The sequence below is a fragment of the Tursiops truncatus genome, chromosome 1 (assembly GCF_011762595.2).
Source record: "Tursiops truncatus isolate mTurTru1 chromosome 1, mTurTru1.mat.Y, whole genome shotgun sequence".
NCBI lineage: Eukaryota > Metazoa > Chordata > Mammalia > Artiodactyla > Delphinidae > Tursiops > Tursiops truncatus.
Genome location: NC_047034.1, coordinates 131151910 through 131171859, shown reverse-complemented (window position 1 = coordinate 131171859; position 19950 = coordinate 131151910). Strand labels below are relative to the sequence as shown.

The window sequence follows — 19950 nt, the reverse complement described above, 5'->3', positions numbered from 1 at the left end:
AAAGCCATGTTAGTAGTTTAGAAATTCAGAAGAGAGAGAGATTGCTGTTGTGACAGTGGTACAGCAAGAGCTAGTTAATGCTACCTGGGTAGATCTACATAGGAAAAAATTAAGTCTAAACTGCATGAACAAATTTAATTCAAGTATTTATTGAGTACCTACTGTATCTCAGATACTATATAAGACCACGGAGTTAAGTAAGAAGTTATTCAAGAACTTCCAATACATGCAGATAAATAACTATACATCAGGCAAAACTAACACCCGTAGAGGGAACTCTATGATGTTGGGTTATTCAGAGTGCATTTGCAGGCTTGGTCACAGAGAGGGGATTTCACAGTTGAGACGGGAGTGATTTGGATTGACTGAGACACAGAGAAAGCTGTTGTCACAGTATAGACGATGTGAAAAGTGCATGAATTAGGATGGGGACATTGAACTAGAAGAAAAGAGAAAAAAGAATGAAATCTTTAGAATGAGACCTTTAGACTGAATGCTTTCTTTGGGTCTAAGAGTTGATGGGTGAATGAATCAAGAGTAACTGAGGACTTAGCACCTGAAAATGTAAGCATCTGAGACTGAACATCATAAAACATTAAATGTTAACTATTGTTCCTATGCTTTAGTATTATGACATTTATGTTATCTCTCAATTCTGTTAGAAGATATTATCCTAATTTTATAGATTAAGAAGCAAGACTTTTTAAAAGTTGCGTAGTATCTTGCTTACATCTTACTGGTAGAACTGCAGATGGAACTGTACATTTACCTAGGTCTGCTTAGGACTGGATTTCTTTCCAGAAGAGCACATAGACGTCTTACACATTATATAATCATGAATTCATTTTTAAACTGGGGTATGATTTATACTCAATGCAATAGATTTTAAGTGTTCAGTTTGTTGAGTTTTGATAATACAAAGCATACACCTGTGTAGCCATCACCCAAAACAAAAATGTAAGAAATTCATTCACCCGGAAAGCTTCCTGGTGCTCCTTTCCAGTCAGTCCCTCCCTGCAGAGCCAACACGTCTGATTTCTGTCACCACAGATTAGTTTTAACTATTCTTGAGCTTCGTGTAAATAGAATCAAGCAAGATCTATCATTCTGTGCCTGGTTTCTTTCATTTTACATATTTTTTTTGAGATTTATCCTTGTTGTCCTATATATCAATAGTTCCTTTAATTACTGAGGAATATTCCAATCTATGAAGATACCACAATTTTTTGATCCATTCTCCTGAAGGTGGACATTTGGGTTGTTTCCAGTTTTTAGCTATTCTGATTAAGGTACAAGCATGACTTTTCGGAAAAAAATTATTATAGAATAAACTTGTTTAGAACATCTTTGAGTCAGGATAGACTCAATAATCCTTCAAATGTTAACTAACAGCCCAAATGTCAGTCGCTTAAAACGACACAGGGTTTCTTTCTTTCTCATTTTACAGGTCTACCGGGGCTCAGCAAGGGGGCCTCTCTGCTCCCTATGGTCAGTTAGGTACCCAGGCAACAGAGGTTCCATCTCAGCCTGTGTTTCCATGATCACCAAGGCAGAAAAGGAAACGTAGTTAATCGAGAACTGGCTCAACTTTAAAGGTGAAGAAAACTGCCAGCCAGAGGATTTAGGAACAGCCCTACTCACTGTCAGAGAAGAGTACTGAGGGAATTACACCCCATCATACTATTCACCATCCTACCTGCACTATCAAGCACAATGAGTATTTTAAAGCATTTTACAGTCATTATATTTATTTGAGGGATGAGTAATGTAGCTGTGATACTCCGAACTTAATTATGAAGAGTTGATCGAGTCAGAGTGCGCACACTTAGAACCCTGCATGCATCTTTACCCTGAGGAAAATTGTGAAATAGCTTTAAGAGTAAATTGTGACAGGGCTTCCCTGGTGGCGCAGTGGTTGAGAGTCCGCCTGCCGATGCAGGGGACGCGGGTTCGTGCCCCGGTTTGGGAGGATCCCACATGCCGCGGAGCGGCTGGGCCCGTGAGCCATGGCCGCTGAGCCTGCGTGTCCGGAGCCTGTGCTCCGCAACGGGAGACGCCACAACAGTGAGAAGCCCGCGTACTGCAAAAAAAAAAAAAAAAAGAGTAAATTGTGACCTAGTAGAACTTTTCCCCAAGATGGATCTGGGGATATTAGCTTGCATATATGAGATAAGATATGTGTGGCTTTGGGTCAGGCTATTGAAATGGAAAACACTGTAATATAATAGTTAAAAGAGTAGGTTTTGAAGCCAGATGGCTGGATTTTAATCTGAGCTGGCTATTTATTAGCTTTGTGACTTTGGTCAGGTAGCTTAACCTCTGTGTAAAATGAAGAAAATAATTATAACTACTACGTAGAATTGTTATGAAGGTTAAATGAGTTAACACATAAAAAGCATCAAAACAGCAATACATGGTAAGAACTCAAAAGTTATGTTTCTGGTGATCGTGTTTTCCAAATCAAAAAGTTTTGTTAGGTATTACTTTTCTCTTGCTGTGTAACAAACTACCACAAATATAATGGCTTAGAACAACACCCGTGTATTAGCTGACAGTTCTGTAGGTCAGAAGTCTGGCACAGAGGGGCTGGGCTCTCTGCTTAGGATATCATGAGACAGAAATCAAGATGTTGGCCAGGCTGAGCGCTTTTCTGGAGCCTTGGGTAAAAATCTACTTCCAAGCTCATTCTTGTTAAAGTCTATTTCCTTGTTGGTTCTTAGATGGAGACTTTTCTTAGCTTTTAGAGGCCATTCACATCCTTTACCATGAGGCCCCTTTCATGCTCAAGCCAGAGATGGTACTTCTAATCTCTGACTTTCTATCTCTGACCTCCAGGCATTCCTTAAAATTCATGTAGGTCAACCTACTAATTTCAGAGATCAGGACAATGAGGCTCTAAGAAGTGAAATCTCCAGATTTAAAGGGCCCGTGTGATTAGGTCTTGCCCAAACTGGTAATCTGCCTTTATCTTAAGGTCAGCTATGCTGTATAATTTAACCTAATCATGGAAGGGAATTCATCCTACTCACAACCTGTAAACCAGGGAGCAGGAATCTTGGGAGCCTTCTTAGAATTCTGCCTAACACATGTTTTGCACGATTTTTACCAATATGAATATATTTTTATAACAAGATTGAATTGAAATGTGGATCCAGAGTGTGTCTTTGTCATAAATATAAATATTCTACAAACAAAAAAACTGAATTGGGTGTGTTCTAGCATCCTTTTGGAGAAAAACTAAATTGACAGTCCCTAGATAGAAATTCCACTATTGTGATTGTCTGTTTACCCTAGCTGTGTTCCTCACTAATTGCTAATATCATCAAAGGCAGAAATCATGTTTTATTCATTTTTGTATTCATAGTATAAATATTTGTTAAACAAATGAATATATTCAAAATGAAATCAGAGCTATATTATTGAAGTAAACTCTAATTGAAGTAATTAGAAGTTACTTCAATTACCAATTGAAGTAAACTCTAGCCAGCTTAAATTAAAAGGAGAATGTATTGTAAGAATACAGGGATATCTTGTGGACTCTTAAGAAGAAGCCATACAGCTAAGACTCTGAAGAGAAGGAAGTAGGGTGACTTCAGAGACGTCAGCAGAAGGGAGTTCTGAAGCCCCTGTTTAGCCTTGAGCATTTCCGTTAGTATTGTCTAGATACCACACTCTTGATCTCTATGAGTCTGTTCTAGATTTTGAGTCCCTGGGAGAGAGAACTGATGGGCTCAAAATGTGGCTGGCATCTGCCCCCTACATCCACTGGGGTTGAGGCCAGCTGTCGGTGTTACACAGTATAGCCCATCCATGGAATCACTGTGAGCTGGGCAGACACTCCGAGGAATGTCCATTAATGTGGTAAATACCAATAGCTGGCTGACTGCAGGCAGCACATCTTCTCTAACTCGTGAAGTAGCTTGGAAAGCATAGAGCACACTCTTGATAGTTCTACTTCATATCTTTTTCCTGCTTTGTTAAGACCCCTTTCACTCAACAGACATTTATAGTACACCTACTCTCGCTGAGGTATCCTGCTACAAGCTGGGGATATAAAGAAATAAGATCCCATCTCTGTGTTTAGAGAGGGAGAAAGAGCAGCACAAATAATCCTTTTTTTTTTTTTTTTTTTTTTTTTTGGGGTACGCGGGCCTCTCGCTGTCGTGGCCTCTCCCGTTGCGGAGCACAGGCTCCGGACGCGCAGGCTCAGCGGCCATGGCTCACGGGCCCAGCCGCTCCGCGGCATGTGGGATCTTCCCGGACCGGGGCATGAACCCGTGTCCCCTGCACTGGCAGGCGGACTCTCAACCACTGCGCCACCAGGGGAGCCCACAAATAATCTTAATAGAGCACAGCAAGTCCAGTGATAAGGACATACCTATACAGTGTTCCAAGGTACCCTGGAAACCTCACATTTATCCATGGTAGAATTCCACTCTCTCTCTCCCAACAGCTGTTAAAAAGAATTACAAAAACACCAACAAACAATTACAATTCCTGATTGTATACCGTGTGGGGCACCAGGACCTAAGAAACTTATGTTGATTATACTGGGAAGAAAAGGTTAATTATGAAGCGAACAGATTTCACTCCTTATGAGAATCATGGACTCTGAGGGGTCAGAGGGTCCCCAGAAGTCTTTCAGGTTAACTGTTTGTGTGAAGTGTAATTATCTTCTCTCCTTTGGTTTCCCTCTTCCCATTTCTTTCTCTTTAAAATTGCTGCCCTGTCAGGTCTCCACTTGCTTAATGCCGAGGTGTGTGAACACTCACTCACTAGTGGAGTATAACGGATTATGAACTGTAAATTTTTATAGCAGCTTTCTTCACTCCACTGAGGTTTTCTGTACTGTTCTGTTTTTAAAAAATTAATATGGACTTTAAAGGCCAGTAAAGTCATACTAATTTGGGGAAAATTGTTAAATTATGAAGGGATAACTTGGTCCAGCTAATCATAATTTCTCAATAAGAATTTACGTGTAGCTATGTTTTTTAATGCCGGTAACCTTTGAAAGAGATATGAAAAGCCATCTGCTTAATTACTGCCAAATATGCTCTGCCCCACGGGCTCTGAATCTGGAGCAGATATGTCCTATTGGCTTTCAGCTCTAAGCTAGAGCTGAGCTCTATTGTGTTATTCCATGGGGGAGATTGAATGGGAAAGGGAATTACCACTGGGAAGATGCTGTTACTTACCCATGGGTAATTGATTACTTCTTCTGTGTATGAGCAAATTGCTGAGGAATGGATTGTACTCCCTGAAAAACTGTAGCCATCTCTTAACATAATAGTGCATGCTCAGGGAATCTATAATAATGTCAGAAGAAACAGACATGCTCTTCATGCTCTGTGTCACTTTGTGATTTTAGTTTTTCTCCCTTTGCTTTGGTTTGGCTGGCGTGCTAGATAATCTAAGGATTTAAGAAGGTTAGAGCAAGAAATGGTACCTAGACTTCATCTCTTAATTTATACTCTTCCTTATTCCACAAGAATTTTTATCAACTTAGAATTCTTACAGTTCAACCTACTTATTACTTAAGAGATCAGGAGATGGATTCTCTTGGAAGTGATTTCCCCCAAATCCCACAGCTAGTTTAATGGTAGTTCTAGAACTGAAACTGCCTCTGTCTCTTTAATGAAGTGAGTGATCATTACATTTTTAAAAATAACTATGTTAAGTACAGACTATTTTCCAGGCAATGTGTTTGCCCTAGATGATGTAATAGAGAGTAGGAAGGACATGAGTTCTGTCCTTGGAGTGCTTACATTTGAGGGGAAGACAGATTTGAAGCAGGTGTGCATACAAATCAGGTACATTTTGAAAGAAAACAGATTTATGATCATTGACAGGTGCTGTGAGCATATAGTAGAGGTCCTGGAAAGCTTGTTTCAGGAAATGACATTTATGGTAAGCTATGAAGGAGAAATAGGAAAAAATCAGACAAAAGATTTGGGCATGAAGCATGCAGAGCAGAAGAGAAGATGAGAGAAGGCCATGAGGTGGATGGAGCTTGGCTCAGCTGAGAAATGGAGAGGAGGCCTGTGTAATTGGGTTGGATCAGAGTGAGGAAGAGAAGGGGGAACAAGAAAAGGCCAGAGGTGGGAGCTGGGGCCAGATTGCTCAAGGCCTTATAGCCTCCCTAACAATTTTGAACTTGATCCTAAGTGCAGTAAGGAGCCATAGGAGGATTTTAAGCAGGAGAAAGAAATATAATCAGATTTATGTTTTAGAACCATAATAACTGCTGGGTGAAGAATGGATTGAACAGAGGATGAAGAGTGTAAGTAGGGAGACCAAATAGGATGTTCTTAAATATATTAATTCAGGTGAGAAATGATGATCACTTGTACTAGGATAGGAAGGAAAGAAGTGCAAAGATTCAAGATACGTTTTGAAGATGGGATCAATAAGACTTCTTGATGGATTAGGTATACAATTGAGCAGTGAGAGGTTTCAAGAATGACTTTTAGGTTCCTGGTTAAACAACTGGGTGAATACTGTTGATATTTACTAAGGTGGAGAGGAAGTTGACTGTGGAACCCTCTGGGAACTGAGCGGGATAAAGAGCTTTATTTTATTTGAGATGCATCTAAGACATCTAGTGGAGATGTAAAGTGGGAGTTGGATATGCAGATCCTAGGCTCAGAAAAAGATCCAGGCTAACTGTGAATTTGGAAGACATCAGTATATAGTCTTTGAACTCAAGGGAATAATTCATGTAGTTGAGGTTATTGAACTCACACTGGAGGAGAAGGATGGGTGGGGTATAAATTTTAAAAAGAAAGGCATTTCAGGTAAAGGCAGTGATATGATTAAAGCCTCAAAGTAGGAAAGACATCGACTGATGGATCTTTTTCCAATTGGTGAGACATAAAAAATAAAACGGGATGAAATGGATTTGAGTGCCCTCCTAAGTCAGGTAGTGGCTATCCTATGTACACCGGACAAGAGATCTGTGAACAGTCTTAAATCTTTGCACACCAGTAAGAAGCTTCTTTGGTTTATATTGTGAAACCTAAAGTCAAACTTCACATAAATCTTGAGATAACTATTTTGGTTGTGTGTCACGAATGAACAGTAAAGGATAGATTTCCCACAGAACCACTGCTTACCTACCATTTGCTAGTAACATAGTGGAAATAGCCCAAATCACCAGAACTGGTATTCTAGGAGCTGTTCTGTGCCTGTCTTCCTGGTAATGAAGTTTTAGCTTCCACCTCCTCTGCTCCAATTAGACTCCTTCTCACACAGTCCGCCCATGCGGGGACTGTCATATACATCCCATCATCCTTCATCTGGCAGAACAAATTTAGAAGCCAAACGAGGAGGCTGGGAACCTTTCCAGTTCAAAGAACAAAATGCTCCAGACATTAATGGGGCCTAGAGGTTGCACCCTCCATATGAAAAATTTATACTCCTCGGTGTTGAAAGAGTTGATGCCTTTCCAAAAGTATCCTCTGCAGCACCTGACTTACTAAGCAGAAGTTGGCCAACTTCTAGCATCATCACTCTTTGTCACTAATAATTGTATCTTGGTATCCCCTGAGTAATACATCTGTTTTTGTACCTAATGGCTTTGCATGCTCAAAACCAGTGTATATTTACATTTTTTTTTTAATTCTGTGGTGCTGTGAGTGCATTTTCAACTGAGAACTGAGGAAGTGATTCTAATTTGAGCCAAGAACTTAGTATTTACCGTGTACTGATACTGCCTTTTACTGTGTACTGATTCTGCCTATTTTAACATCCACAGAAATGAAGATGCGGTCAATCAGATGGCCGTTACTCCCTTTCCATTACCATCAAGTTCCCCATCTTCTACTGAGGTAAGATGACTGCTAATTAGCTTAGTGAATGAATTACGTGGATTTTCAGTATCTGGTATTCCAAACTCAGAATTTAATAGCTAGGGTATTTCCCTAATTAAAATAGGAAGTATTTGAGGCACTGATTATAAAGTAATATAACAATGTTTAACAAACACATTAGAACTTAACCATATGAGTACTGCCTTTTTCAAAGTTCCTTAAGGTTCATTCTAGATATGAAATTTGTCCTAACTAGGCATTTCAGAATTTATTAGAAAATTCTCTTTTTTAATGACTGAATCGTACCTTTCTTTATGGTTTAAAAACACTTTAATACTATGATTGCTGGTGTCTTTAAATATTTTCATCTATTGATGAAGAAATTACTAGTACAACAAGATTGCTAACATAGTAATATGCTTCTAGAGATGGATGGATAGATAGATAGGTAGCTGGCTCTATAAATAATCAGCTGAGGGATTCCCAGCTGAGGAACGTTACATTCTCTTCTCATTTTTTACTTATTAAATTATTTTTAATTCCCTAAAATACGCATTTATTATAACTAATCAAACAATGCAGTTATTAGAAAATTTTATTTTCCTTTCCGTACCTCCTCAAGGAAGTTAAGTTTTATTGTTTAGTATCTTTCTATACTTTTTCCTTTGCTTCTATAACAAAAATAAACTATTTGAATAGTGTCTCTTTTAGTAAATATTTGATCATATGATACGTATTCTTTCCATTCAACAAGTATTCGATGAATGCATATTACGCGCCAGGTACTATTTTGGGTATTTAAAGAAATAGGCATGAATAAAACAGATAAGTCTCGCTGACATGGTTCAGCTTACCTTCTAATGAGGAAATTAACTAGCAAATGCATAAATAAACTAAGAGAATTATCAATAGTGTTCAGTGTCTTACAGATAATTAAAATAGGGAATGTGGCTTGTGACTACTTTGATTGGTTATAGGGAAAGCCTCTTGGACAAGGTGAAATTTAAACAAGATCAAAATGATAAGAAGGAGCCAGACATGCAAAAATAAGGGGGAAGAGCTTTCTCTGCAGAGAGGACAAAAATAGCTCTCAAGCAAGAATAAGCTGGGGGCGCATATTGGGAGCCCTGGAGAGTAGTGGGATAAAATGCAAGAGAGAGGGAGGGAATGTGACGTGGGAGGGAGAGAGGAGCTTTGTGAGTCAGAGTGAGAAGTTCAGGTTTTAGTCTGTGTGCAGTAGAAGCCACTGGAAGGTTTTTAACAGGGGAGTGAGGGTGACCTGATAATATAGTCTACCAGGTGGAGAATGGACTAAAGGAAGGTAAAAGTAATACACTAGACGGCAGAAGCCCAGGCAAGACCTGATTGTGGTTAGATGAGGTTTTGGGGTTGGAAGCAAAGAAAAGTGAGCTGATGATTCTTGATGTTTTGGATGTTGAATCAGACTTGATTAAATGTGGGAACCGAAGGGAACTAGAGAATCGTGGATAGACCTAGATTTTTGGCTTGAGCAACTAGGTAGATGGTGGTACCATTTACATTTAGGCAGAAATTAAGAGGTCATTGTAGACTGGTTAAGTTTGAGGTGCATATTCTGCATTCTTCTGGAATAGATTCTATACATTAAAAAGAGAAAAGGTGCTTTATTTTGCTTAATCTAATAGTCATATTTAATATGCTGTATTATATATTTTTTCCAATTGACAGACATTCAGATTACTTTCCAATTTTTTGCCAGTAAAAGAATACCAAAATAAACATACATGTGTGATGTGCACACCTGCACACATGTGTATGTCAATCATTTGGTACTGGTGCTTTTATTTCTATAGCGTAGATTTCCCCAATGTACAATTGCTGAGGCAAAAAGTACACAAGTTCAAAATTTTAATCTGTATTTACTAGTTACTATCAGAAAAGATTGTAGTGATGTTGACTCCCCACTGATAGCCATTTAGCCACAGCTTTGCTGGCACTGGGTATTTTCATTCTAACTGAGACCAGAGTAGGCAGTTAGCAGTGGTGGAAATGAGGGGCCCCAGAGGGGTGCTACTTCAGTTCAAATCCTAGCACAGCCATACACCAGACATGTGAACTTGGATAGTTACAGTAACTTCTGTCCCCACGTATCTGTAGGGAGATAACAATAATTCCTACTGTAGGGAGATAACAATAGTTCCTACTTCGTAAGGTTGTTAAGATTAAATGAGAGAGGGAGAGGAGAAGATATCTATATCTATCTATCTAGATCTAGCTATCTTGTGCCAGGCACATGGTAGCTACCCAATAAGTGTTAGTACTTAATTCCTAATTCTTTTGCGTTTATAGAATGTCATATAAATCCTTTTTGTTTTGGATGGGTGGGGGTCAGTATTTTAGAATAATTTTTTCTATAGTACTGTTAGTTATGAATGTTCCCATCAAAATAGCATCCACTTGGAACTGAATTTTTCTTTCATTGCCCATATTTTTTCTCAGTGCAGTGAGCAACAAAACTAGCCTGGCATCGAATTGTAAATCTGCTATGAGATCCCGCTTTTGTGTTTTAGAGTGAGTAAAGGTATAGTGTTGGTGTCAACATTTAGTTTGAGAAGACCATTTCTGGGGTCCTGTTTGGTTTCTTTTGTTTACTTTCTGTCAGGAGTGACTTCTAGTATTAACCGTGTATTTTCTCTAGTTTATACCCAGCCAGCTGGTTTCTGCTGCCTTTCTGCTGACAGGACAGCAACTTAGAAAAGGATGATTGAATACAGTATCTACTGTGTCCACTATCTTGGATGCATTGTCCCAAGTCCTATTTACATCCATACCTCTGAGAGACAGTATTTTTATTTCCACTTTACAGAAGAGACCGGGGTCTAGAGCGGCTATGTAGCATACACATATGCCCAGAGGCAGCTGTGTTATTCAGCATTACAGTGTATTAACGTGCTGTGCGCTCCACATACATCTGTTGATTTTCCCCCTTATACCTTTGTTCCTATTGTTTCTTCCACTTGGGTTGCCTCCCCACTTCCTCTTTGTTAATTCATAACCACTAAGTCCATGGAGAATTGCTTTTTGGAAGCCTCCTCCAAGTTTTCTATGACTCAAAATGAATAAAATAATTAACAGATTAATAAGCATAGCGCCTGAAATATAAGTGCTCAAAAATGTGAGATACTATTCTTATGACCAACTTCATCCTACACTGTTCCCTTTAATAATCTTTACTCTCTTCATAGTTAAATAATACTCATGATTCATTTAAAAAGTGAAAATTGCCCTTTGTCCTTTATGTGATATCACTTGGGCCTTATAGAAAAAGAGGGACCCATTTCTAAATGGGGTTATCAACTAGGATTCTGTCACTTTTCCTTCCCTCGTTATCTCCATGTTTTAATAATGTAGGACTGTGAACACCACACTAAATTGTATGCTTTTATAGGGCCAGACTTACTGTCCTCCTGACCACTGAGTCCTCAGTGCTTAGCATATAGTACTTGCTTAATAAATACTTGTGGAATAAGTGAATGGCTTTCCTGCTGTATCCTTGATGCTTCATTTTACGGTTGCATACTTACTTCTTATTGATTCAGTTCATTCTGCCATTATTTACCAAATACCTGCTTTGCAAAACGTAAAAAGATTAATTGCACATAGTCTTTACCCTCAAGAGCTTGTAGTCTTATAGGGGAAATAAGACATGTATGTTACTAAAACAAGGTGTCCTAAGAGATAAAGCTTTAGGAGGAGTTCACAGAAGGTGAATAGTATTTCCTAGTAGGAGAACAGCTATTTCTGATGGATATATTGTATTTTAAAATATGAATACGGTTAGATAAGAATGTAGGAATAGCACAAACAAAAGCACAGAAGTAAGAAAAATCTGGGTGTGGGATGGGGAGAAGAATATAATGGGTATGTGAAAGAGAGTAATAGAAGATGGCGTTGGAAAAATAAATTGAGGTCAAATGAGAGAGTCTTGAATTTAAATCTCGGAAGGTTTGGATGTCACGCATTAGGCACTTGGAGCTGTTGAAGGCATTTTGAATAATGAAATTGTGTGAGCAGGGCTCTACTTCACGTAGATTAGTGTAATAGCAAAGTCAAAAATGTCTTGAAGTTGGAAACCCAATTAGGAAGTTACTGCTATGGTATCTCCTGAGAGGTATGAGGGCTCAAGTATACTTGGGAGGCAAGATATTTATTCCATTACTCGAGAAGGCAGGCTGAATCTTTTAGAATATCTTTATAGAAGTAAGAACGTTCATTTTTTTCTTTTTTCAGAAGTTGTGCTTTTTTGAATACTAAGTGAAATGGAGCAGGCCTCATACAGAATGGAGAGGTTGATTACCCAAGGATTCCTATTAGCATAATTTCCATTTTATCTTTAATTGTGCATTGCCTTTCTGGAATTCTGAATAGCCTTGAAGATATGCTGATAATTGGGAGTAGGAGAAAGAAATTTAATTTGTCACATCAAGTAAACATGACTTTGCAGAAAGAAATATTTGTGAACTTAGGCTGGCAATGAAACTAATAAATCATTTTGTGATTTTTTTTTTTTCTTTTGCGGGGGGGTGGTTACGCCGGCCTCTCACTGTTGTGGCCTCTCCCGTTGCGGAGCACAGGCTCCGGACGCGCAGGCTCAGTGGCCATGGCTCACGGGCCCAGCCGCTCCGTGGCATGTGGGATCTTCCCGTACCGGGGCACGAACCCGTGTCCCCTGCATCGGCAGGCGGACTCTCAACCACTGCGCCACCAGGGAAGCCCCATTTTGTGGTTTTTTGAAGAGAGTGTTGGTTTTACGACATATGGGGATGACAAAATTTAAACCAACATAAGTTTTATTTTGAAAAAGAATTTTCAATTATGTCAGAGAGGTAGAGTTGCTGGGGTTTTTTTGTTATTAATTTTGCTTAGTAAAATCTTAAAAGGAAAACAGTTGTATTTACTCTTTTGTCATGTTAAATGAGGAGAGAGGGTAGGGAACAACACTATGGAATGTTTTTCTGATCAGAAGTGTTTTTCCAAACCACAATAACATCCTTAACTAATTTAACTTTTATTGATAGCCTACTCTCGAGTAAAACATAAATTCCTACTGTCAACGTTCTCACTGTCTAGTTGGAGAAAACTGTAGACAAATACTGGGTATGAAAAAAATAAAGTAGTACAAAAATAAAATAAAATTTATTACCACTTTATGTTGAAGATGTTAGAGAAACCCAGCAGAGGAAGTTTAAAACTTTCAGAGGGTTTGGAAGAGACTTCTCAGTAGGGATTGAGTAGCATTTCTTATCAGTCCTTTTGTGGGGGAGAAGGCAGTAAAGTCTGTGTTCAATGTACAATCATGAGCCATGCCTTTTCCTTTCATTCATCTGTAAAGCGTAATTCACTGTGGAATGTACTGACCACAGTCTTCATGAGGAAAGGTCATTCTCTTTGAGCAGCCTTGGCTGAGCTGGCAGCTTTGGACAGGTGGTTTGAAGATCAGCAACAGAGGAAGGGAACCCAGCCATCCAGATTAGCTGAATCATCTTGGGTGTCAGTGGGCCACCGTCCATCAGCCAGATGGTCTTCAAACCACCATGATGCAATTGTGCTTTGGAAATCATGCCTGCTGACCTGTTTTTCCCTTTCCATCTGACTGATTCCTGTTTTTTAAGCTTCTAGTCAGCAGGGTATTTTATATATATGAGCCATTCTGTTCTCAGAACAGAACCCACATTGTTTTTGTTCAGTGCTTCATTTAAGCATGAAAACTCTTTTATAAACGTTGGCTCTCCTAGGAAAGTAAATACTTTATCGCTAACCTCTTTCAAGTCCAGCTTCCTTTTTACCTGACTCTTCTCTCCATCTAGATTTTGACTTTAAACCCTCCTTATGGAGCTATCTCAGACTAAACAAGTAACTAAAAACAGAAGAAATGCTTTAGAAGGGTCTCAAGGTACAGTTAAAAAGAGCATCAACTTTGAAATGAGACAGACCTAGGATGAATATAAAAATGAATCAGACCAAGGAGATGAATGAGGCTCAGATGGCAGTGTCAGGCATCTTTCCATCTCATCACGGAGATCAATTCTGTACATACATAATTAGGATACAAATGAGATGATGTATGTGACATAAGGAATTCAGGTAAACTGTTAGGTAAGCTTAGAGGAAGAAGAGACATCTTTCAGCTAAGAAGGAAAGGATTTATGGAGTAAGGGGCATTTGAGACATGGCTTTGTATGATAAATTCTGTGGATGTAGATGTAAAGGGTATTCTTTTTTTGTTTTTATTCAAATCTTAAAGGATCTGTAGATCATGTGTAACCTAGACTGCCTTCCCCATGTTTTCTTAAATTTTCTAAGTTAAAGCATCAAACAGCTCTTTTCTTTCCCTCTTTTGTATTCATTTTATAAAGACCAAGAAGATCTCATCTCTTTTACTCACTTTGCTGAGAACTGTAACGACTTCTCTGATTTTTTAAACATCACTTTCCTTTCCCCAAGGAGACATATATTTAATTAGATGAATGGCATCAGCTAACCACCATCCTGGTGAAAAAGCTCCTCTCATCTGGGACAGAGGAGTTGGCCATTTGCAGTGTTACTAGAGAAGCCACCTGTGGATTTGTTTTACAATCCAGTGCTACAGTTACAAGCATTGTTTCCATTATATCCTCCCGTTAGATAGCATAGCCTCCCCAGGGCCTCTTCAGGGCTTCCCACAGCTTACAGAACTAGACACACTAAGTAATCAAGGCATTAAAGGTTTTTCATCTATTATATACTGATTTTTAAAAGTATAATTTGTTTCTTCAGAATTTTTCTGTCTCTAGAACTTACCCACTGTCTAAAACACTGAAAATCTATATATTTTCAAGCTTTGTTTTTTAACTTCGGCATGTTTATATTATATGGTAATTTCTTGATTACCCAAAATTCATGGAGAGGAGGATGTATCTACTGAAATTTTCTGGTTAACAAATGCTAAAATGCTTTTTGTTAAAACCATGGTCTAATGACAGTGATTTTTTTTTTGTTAAGATTATGAATCCTGTCTTCCATAAGATTAGTTACCAACACTGAGTACTGAAAAGAAAGAATAAGAGAGAAACAAGAGAATCATTTACTTAGGACCTGGAGCATAGTTACCAAGAGCATGGCCTTTGATGGTACTCTTACCTAGCTGTGAATCCTGGATCCGCCTCTTACTGGCTAGGAGTTCTTTAACAGGTTATTTTAAATGTATCATTTTTATCATCCTTGAATTGGGATCACAGTGGTACACACTTATTTAGCCTTTTTATGGTGACTACATGAAACAGGTCATGGACAAAGAACCTGTCTCAACAAAAAGCTAGAAACAAAATTAACTGTACCTAGTGTGCTGATAGACATTTTACATGTTAGTGCATTAATCTTCAAGGCAACCTGATGGGGTAGTATTTTTAATTTGATATTTTTATCTGTACTTTAGAAACAAGCACAAGTTGACCCTTGTAAAACATGGTTTAAACTGTATGGATCCACCTATATGCAGATTTCTTTCGATAGTAAATACTACAGTACTACCCAATCTGCGGTTGGATGCCAAGGGACCACAGATACAGAGGGCCAACTATAAATTATACACAGATTTTCAACTGTGGGGAGGATCTGTGCCCCTAATCCTCACATTAGGGTCAACTGTACCCAGATTTAGAAAGTAATTTGCAGAAAATCTCATAATTCTAATTCTAATGTCAAAGTTGAGATTTGAGTTCAGATCTGACCAATTCTAAAGCCCATGCTACTTACTTTCTTGGATTTTTTTCCTTCTAGATATTTCTCATGTCTCTCCTTTATTGTTTTTAACATGCAGTAATACACACTAACTCTTCTATAATTGAACACTGTAGAAATAACTAACGCAAAAATTCCCTAATCCCTCGTCCTACTCTCCAGAAGTATGCAACTTAAAAAGTTTGTTCTATGTGCTTGCACGTATTTTCCCTGCATTTATATCTACATAATGTATGGGGCTTTTTTCTGAAAAGATTGTGCTAATTTACATTTTTCAATGGTGTGTGAAAATTCCTGTTTCCCTACAACGTTATCAATACTGAATGTTCTCTTTCTATTCTCTTGTCCATTTGATAGATGAAAAAATGCTGTATCTTTGCTTTAATTTGCATTTCTTAAATTACCAGATTGAACGTCTCAAAATCAAAACCATTTCTCTACTAACAACCCCACCTGAATTTGTACTAATCCCAGATGGTGGTGTTTTAAAATAAAAATCCATATAAATACAATGCAAATACTCCATTTATTATCCTTATTCTCCTCTATGTGTCCTCAGAAAGCAAAGAAAGTAACTATAATATATAATATATCATAATTCAATTGAGGAGATGCCTAATGTGTTTTGGAATTTTAATGTGGCTTATTATTACCAGATGTCTCATTTACATTAAATAAATATTTTTAGGAATCCGCAGGAAAAAAGTCATCAAGAAAGCAAGTACTGCATTTATTGGTTCGGCCAGTATTTATCAAGTGTTTTCCATGTGCCAGGCAGGGTGCTAGGTACCTGAGTTTCACAAATAAACAAGATAAACATAGTCTCCCATCAAACAGTTTAACCTTGTGCAGAAGATAAACAAACGTCTGAGAAAGTTTTGGCTGGAGGGAACAGAGCAGCTAACTCAGACTGACTGAAAAAATAAGTAAGTAGATGAGCTCTCCTTAGAAGATTGCTAAGGATAAGGCTGGGCTTCAGGTTTGGTTGGTCCAGTGGCCCCATTTTGTCATCAGAGAACCAGTTCTTCCATCTCTGCCTCTGCTCTGTCATTCACAGGCTGCTTTCCTTCTGGTTGTGGAATGGCTGCCCATGGCTATTTGCACTTCATGCTCTCTTGTTAACTTGGGAGGTATGGGGACTTCTTGTGGTTCTTTTAAGATCTACGAAGGACCTTTCCAGAAGTCTCCAACAAACCTCTCTTGGTGTCTCATTGACCAGAACTGGATCACGTACCCATTCCTGACAAAATCATTGGCAAAAAGCATAAGATTAGCCTTAAGGCAATCAGGCCTTCTCTTGGGGCAGAGAGTAGCAATCAGCTTTCTCTAAGGTGTATCTCTGAGCAACAGGTTATTGTAGATACCATGGGAAAAAAAAAAGAAAAAGTCCTACTGGAAAGGAAGAAAAGAAGAAACAATATCCACTACAACAATAAAACAAGCAACTATGATTGAGTATCTGTACTACAGTTCAAGTCAGTGCGAGTGAAGAATGACATCTTTGCCATTTTCTTTTTAATGTCTCATAGGATCAGAGTGGCACCAGTGAGGAAGACAGCAGTCTCGAAGCTTGTATCAAACAGTTGCCTAAAAGTGAAAGCTCCAAACTGGTGAGAATACTGGGTGTCTCATCCAATGTTCTTTTTAGGGATGAACTGTATATATTTTGGATCAGTTGTGTTTGCTTCTCTAGGAATGGGATCTTCTAGGATCCTTCTCTAGGATCCTTCTCTAGGATCCTTCTCTAGGATCTCTGAGACAGGGGAAGCTATTCCATATAGCAAATGACCCAAAGAACAGTGTACTCTCCTACTTTCTTCATATTTGAATTGTGCTGTCTGGGACTAAAGAAGCAATCTCTTTTAAATCTTGTTTAATATTGGGTTTCTTTAAGGCTAGGGTGGTGCTGAATTAGTTCTAGAGGCACGAAAAGAGATGTTAAATGGATTCCTGTGTTCATAATAAAAGATACTTAAACTTACCCAAGGGCTAGAGCATTAGGAGAGAGGCAGTTTTAGGGAACTCTTCCTCCTTATGTGTCCTAACGTTTCATATCTTGTTATTTAATATTTATGGAACTTTCACTGGGTACCGCGTGCTATCCTGTGTTCTACATTCATTTTCTGATCCTCACAGCTGTGGGTGGCGATATTTTTCTTTTACGTGTGTGGAAACTGAAGGCTTGCTTAGAGATGTTAACTAACTTGCGAAAAGCCACTCACTAGTATGTTCTAGACCTGGAGATTGATCTCATTCGGTCTGACTCCCAAGCCTTTGCTCATAATCTACCTTTCTGTTTTGCAGCCTAGCACTTCCAGGGTTAGACTGCAAGTTCTAGAAAGAAATGTGGGCTTTTTTTTCCCCTCTGTTTCAAAATATCTTATGAGTCTCAATTAATCACTTAGGTGGGTCACTGTGATTTTATGACACCACAGAGTTGTTCATTTTACTTCAGGGAGTTTGAAAAATCATCCATTTATCTTCTTTCAACTTTTATATATATCAGGACTGGCTTAGATTCCATATCCTAGAAAATGAACTGATTCTTTCAGGCTGAAGGAAAAGGACATTTAGGCAAGAGTGGAAATTATAATGGTCCGCTCTTACACAAACCCTATGTGAGGCATCAAGAATAGTGGGACCAACAGATTATGACCATTGTTCTTGAACAAGACGTGCCAAAGTTACACTGTTCCCTTTCCAAAAGACAAACTGCATCTTTGCACTGAAGAGGAATGAGGAACATCAACGAATTTCAAACTCCAGCTCCTTCGTTCATTTAAAAATACTACTGAGACTTCCCTGTTGGTGCAGTGGTTAAGAATCCGCCTGCCAATGCCGTGGACGCGGGTTCGAGCCCTGGTCCGGGAAGATCCCACAAGCCGCGGAGCAACTAAGCCCGTGCGCCACAACTACTGAGCCTGCGCTCTAGAGCCCACGAGCCACAACTACTGAGCCCACGTGCCGCAACTACTGAAGCCCACACGCCTAGAGCCCGTGCTCCGCAACAAGGGATGCCACCGCAATGAGAAGCCCGCACACTGTAACGAAGAGTAGCCCCCGCTCACCGCAACTAGAAAAGCCCGAGCGCAGCAATGAAGACCCAACGCAGCCAAAAATAAATTAATTAATTAATTAAAAAAAAAAATTTTAAAAACCCTACTAACTGGTTCTTTTTGGCACTGTTTCTCCAAAGATAGATTAAGGAAAAATCTTTTAAAGCAACAGGACTTTGCAAGTAGAGGCCCCTGATTTCATCCACAGAGGAAATGGTAAAAAGAGTGAGAACGCTCCCTTGCTTGTTGGGAGAGGCAGGTAGTCCCACAGAGGCTCACTTACAGGCTGCAGGCAAAAGCCACCCGTCATCCACCCTCTGTTCCCAAGAAGGCAACACCAGTGATGGGGCTCCAAGTGCCAAAATAATTGAAGAGCCCTACCCTCAGGCAGAGGACCTGAAAGACTAAGGATAATGTTTAGATTCTTTCATACTGCATTTTAATAAGAATAAAAGCTTCCCCAAACCCATTGACTGGTATTTTTCTTTCTCCCCTCCACCCCCCACCTCCTTCTCTTTTTGGTATTCTACAATTTCTTTGTCACCATTTCCAATAGAATATCCATGGTCTAGTCAACTGAGGAAAGATAGCCAAATTTGAACAACTTTTATAGCATAAATATAAATATAAGTGGCCTAGCATTGCTTAAGGGTGTGTCTAACTTGAGCAAGTTAGACCTCACCAAGCCTCAGTTTACTCATCTGAAGGATGGGAGTGACCAGGATGTTATGAGAAACAAATAGGCAATAAAGTATAAACATGTAGTAGAGTATAAGGTACATAGTTGGTGCTTAGCAAGTTCATGCATTAATTCAGAAAATATTTGCCAAATGCCACTATGTTCCAGGCACTGGAGATACAAAAGGGAACAAAATGTACCAGAACGCGTGCCTTCATGGAGACTCATTCATGGGTAGATGGGGGAAGGGAGATAGATAATGCATAAATTAGCAAATTATATTAAATCATGAAATTGCTGTTCTTGAGGGTAAAAATTTCATCTGGCTCAACCTAACATATTCATTATTGTCTCATCATAAAGTACAGTTGACCCTTGAAAAATGCATTGGTTAGGGATGCTGACCTGCACAGTGGAAAATCCATGTATAGCTTATAAGGCCCCCTGTGTTCTGGGTTCCTCCACATCCACGGCTCCAACCAACCTCAGATGGCGGATTGTGTAGTATTATTGTATTTACTATTGAAAAAAATCCGTGTGTAAGTGGACCCACATGGTTCAAACCAATGTAGTTTAAGGGTCAACTGTATTAATAACAGTTCCTCATCACTAGTCGTCATTTGCTTGTTTCTGTTATGAGTTTGGCACC

General features: G+C 39.0%; 1 protein-coding gene across 8 annotated transcripts in view; it reads left to right on the top strand.

Moving 5' to 3' along the window:
* The window catches only part of PATJ (PATJ crumbs cell polarity complex component), a 359130-nt gene that overhangs the window by 248676 nt on the left and 90504 nt on the right, over window positions 1–19950 (top strand). For all 8 annotated transcript variants that reach the window (XM_073789059.1, XM_073789054.1, XM_033865626.2 and 5 more), the window contains 2 exons: window positions 7754–7826; window positions 17096–17176. In XM_073789059.1, the coding sequence (XP_073645160.1) occupies window positions 7754–7826; window positions 17096–17176 (154 nt within the window). The remainder of the gene's footprint in view (window positions 1–7753; window positions 7827–17095; window positions 17177–19950) is intronic.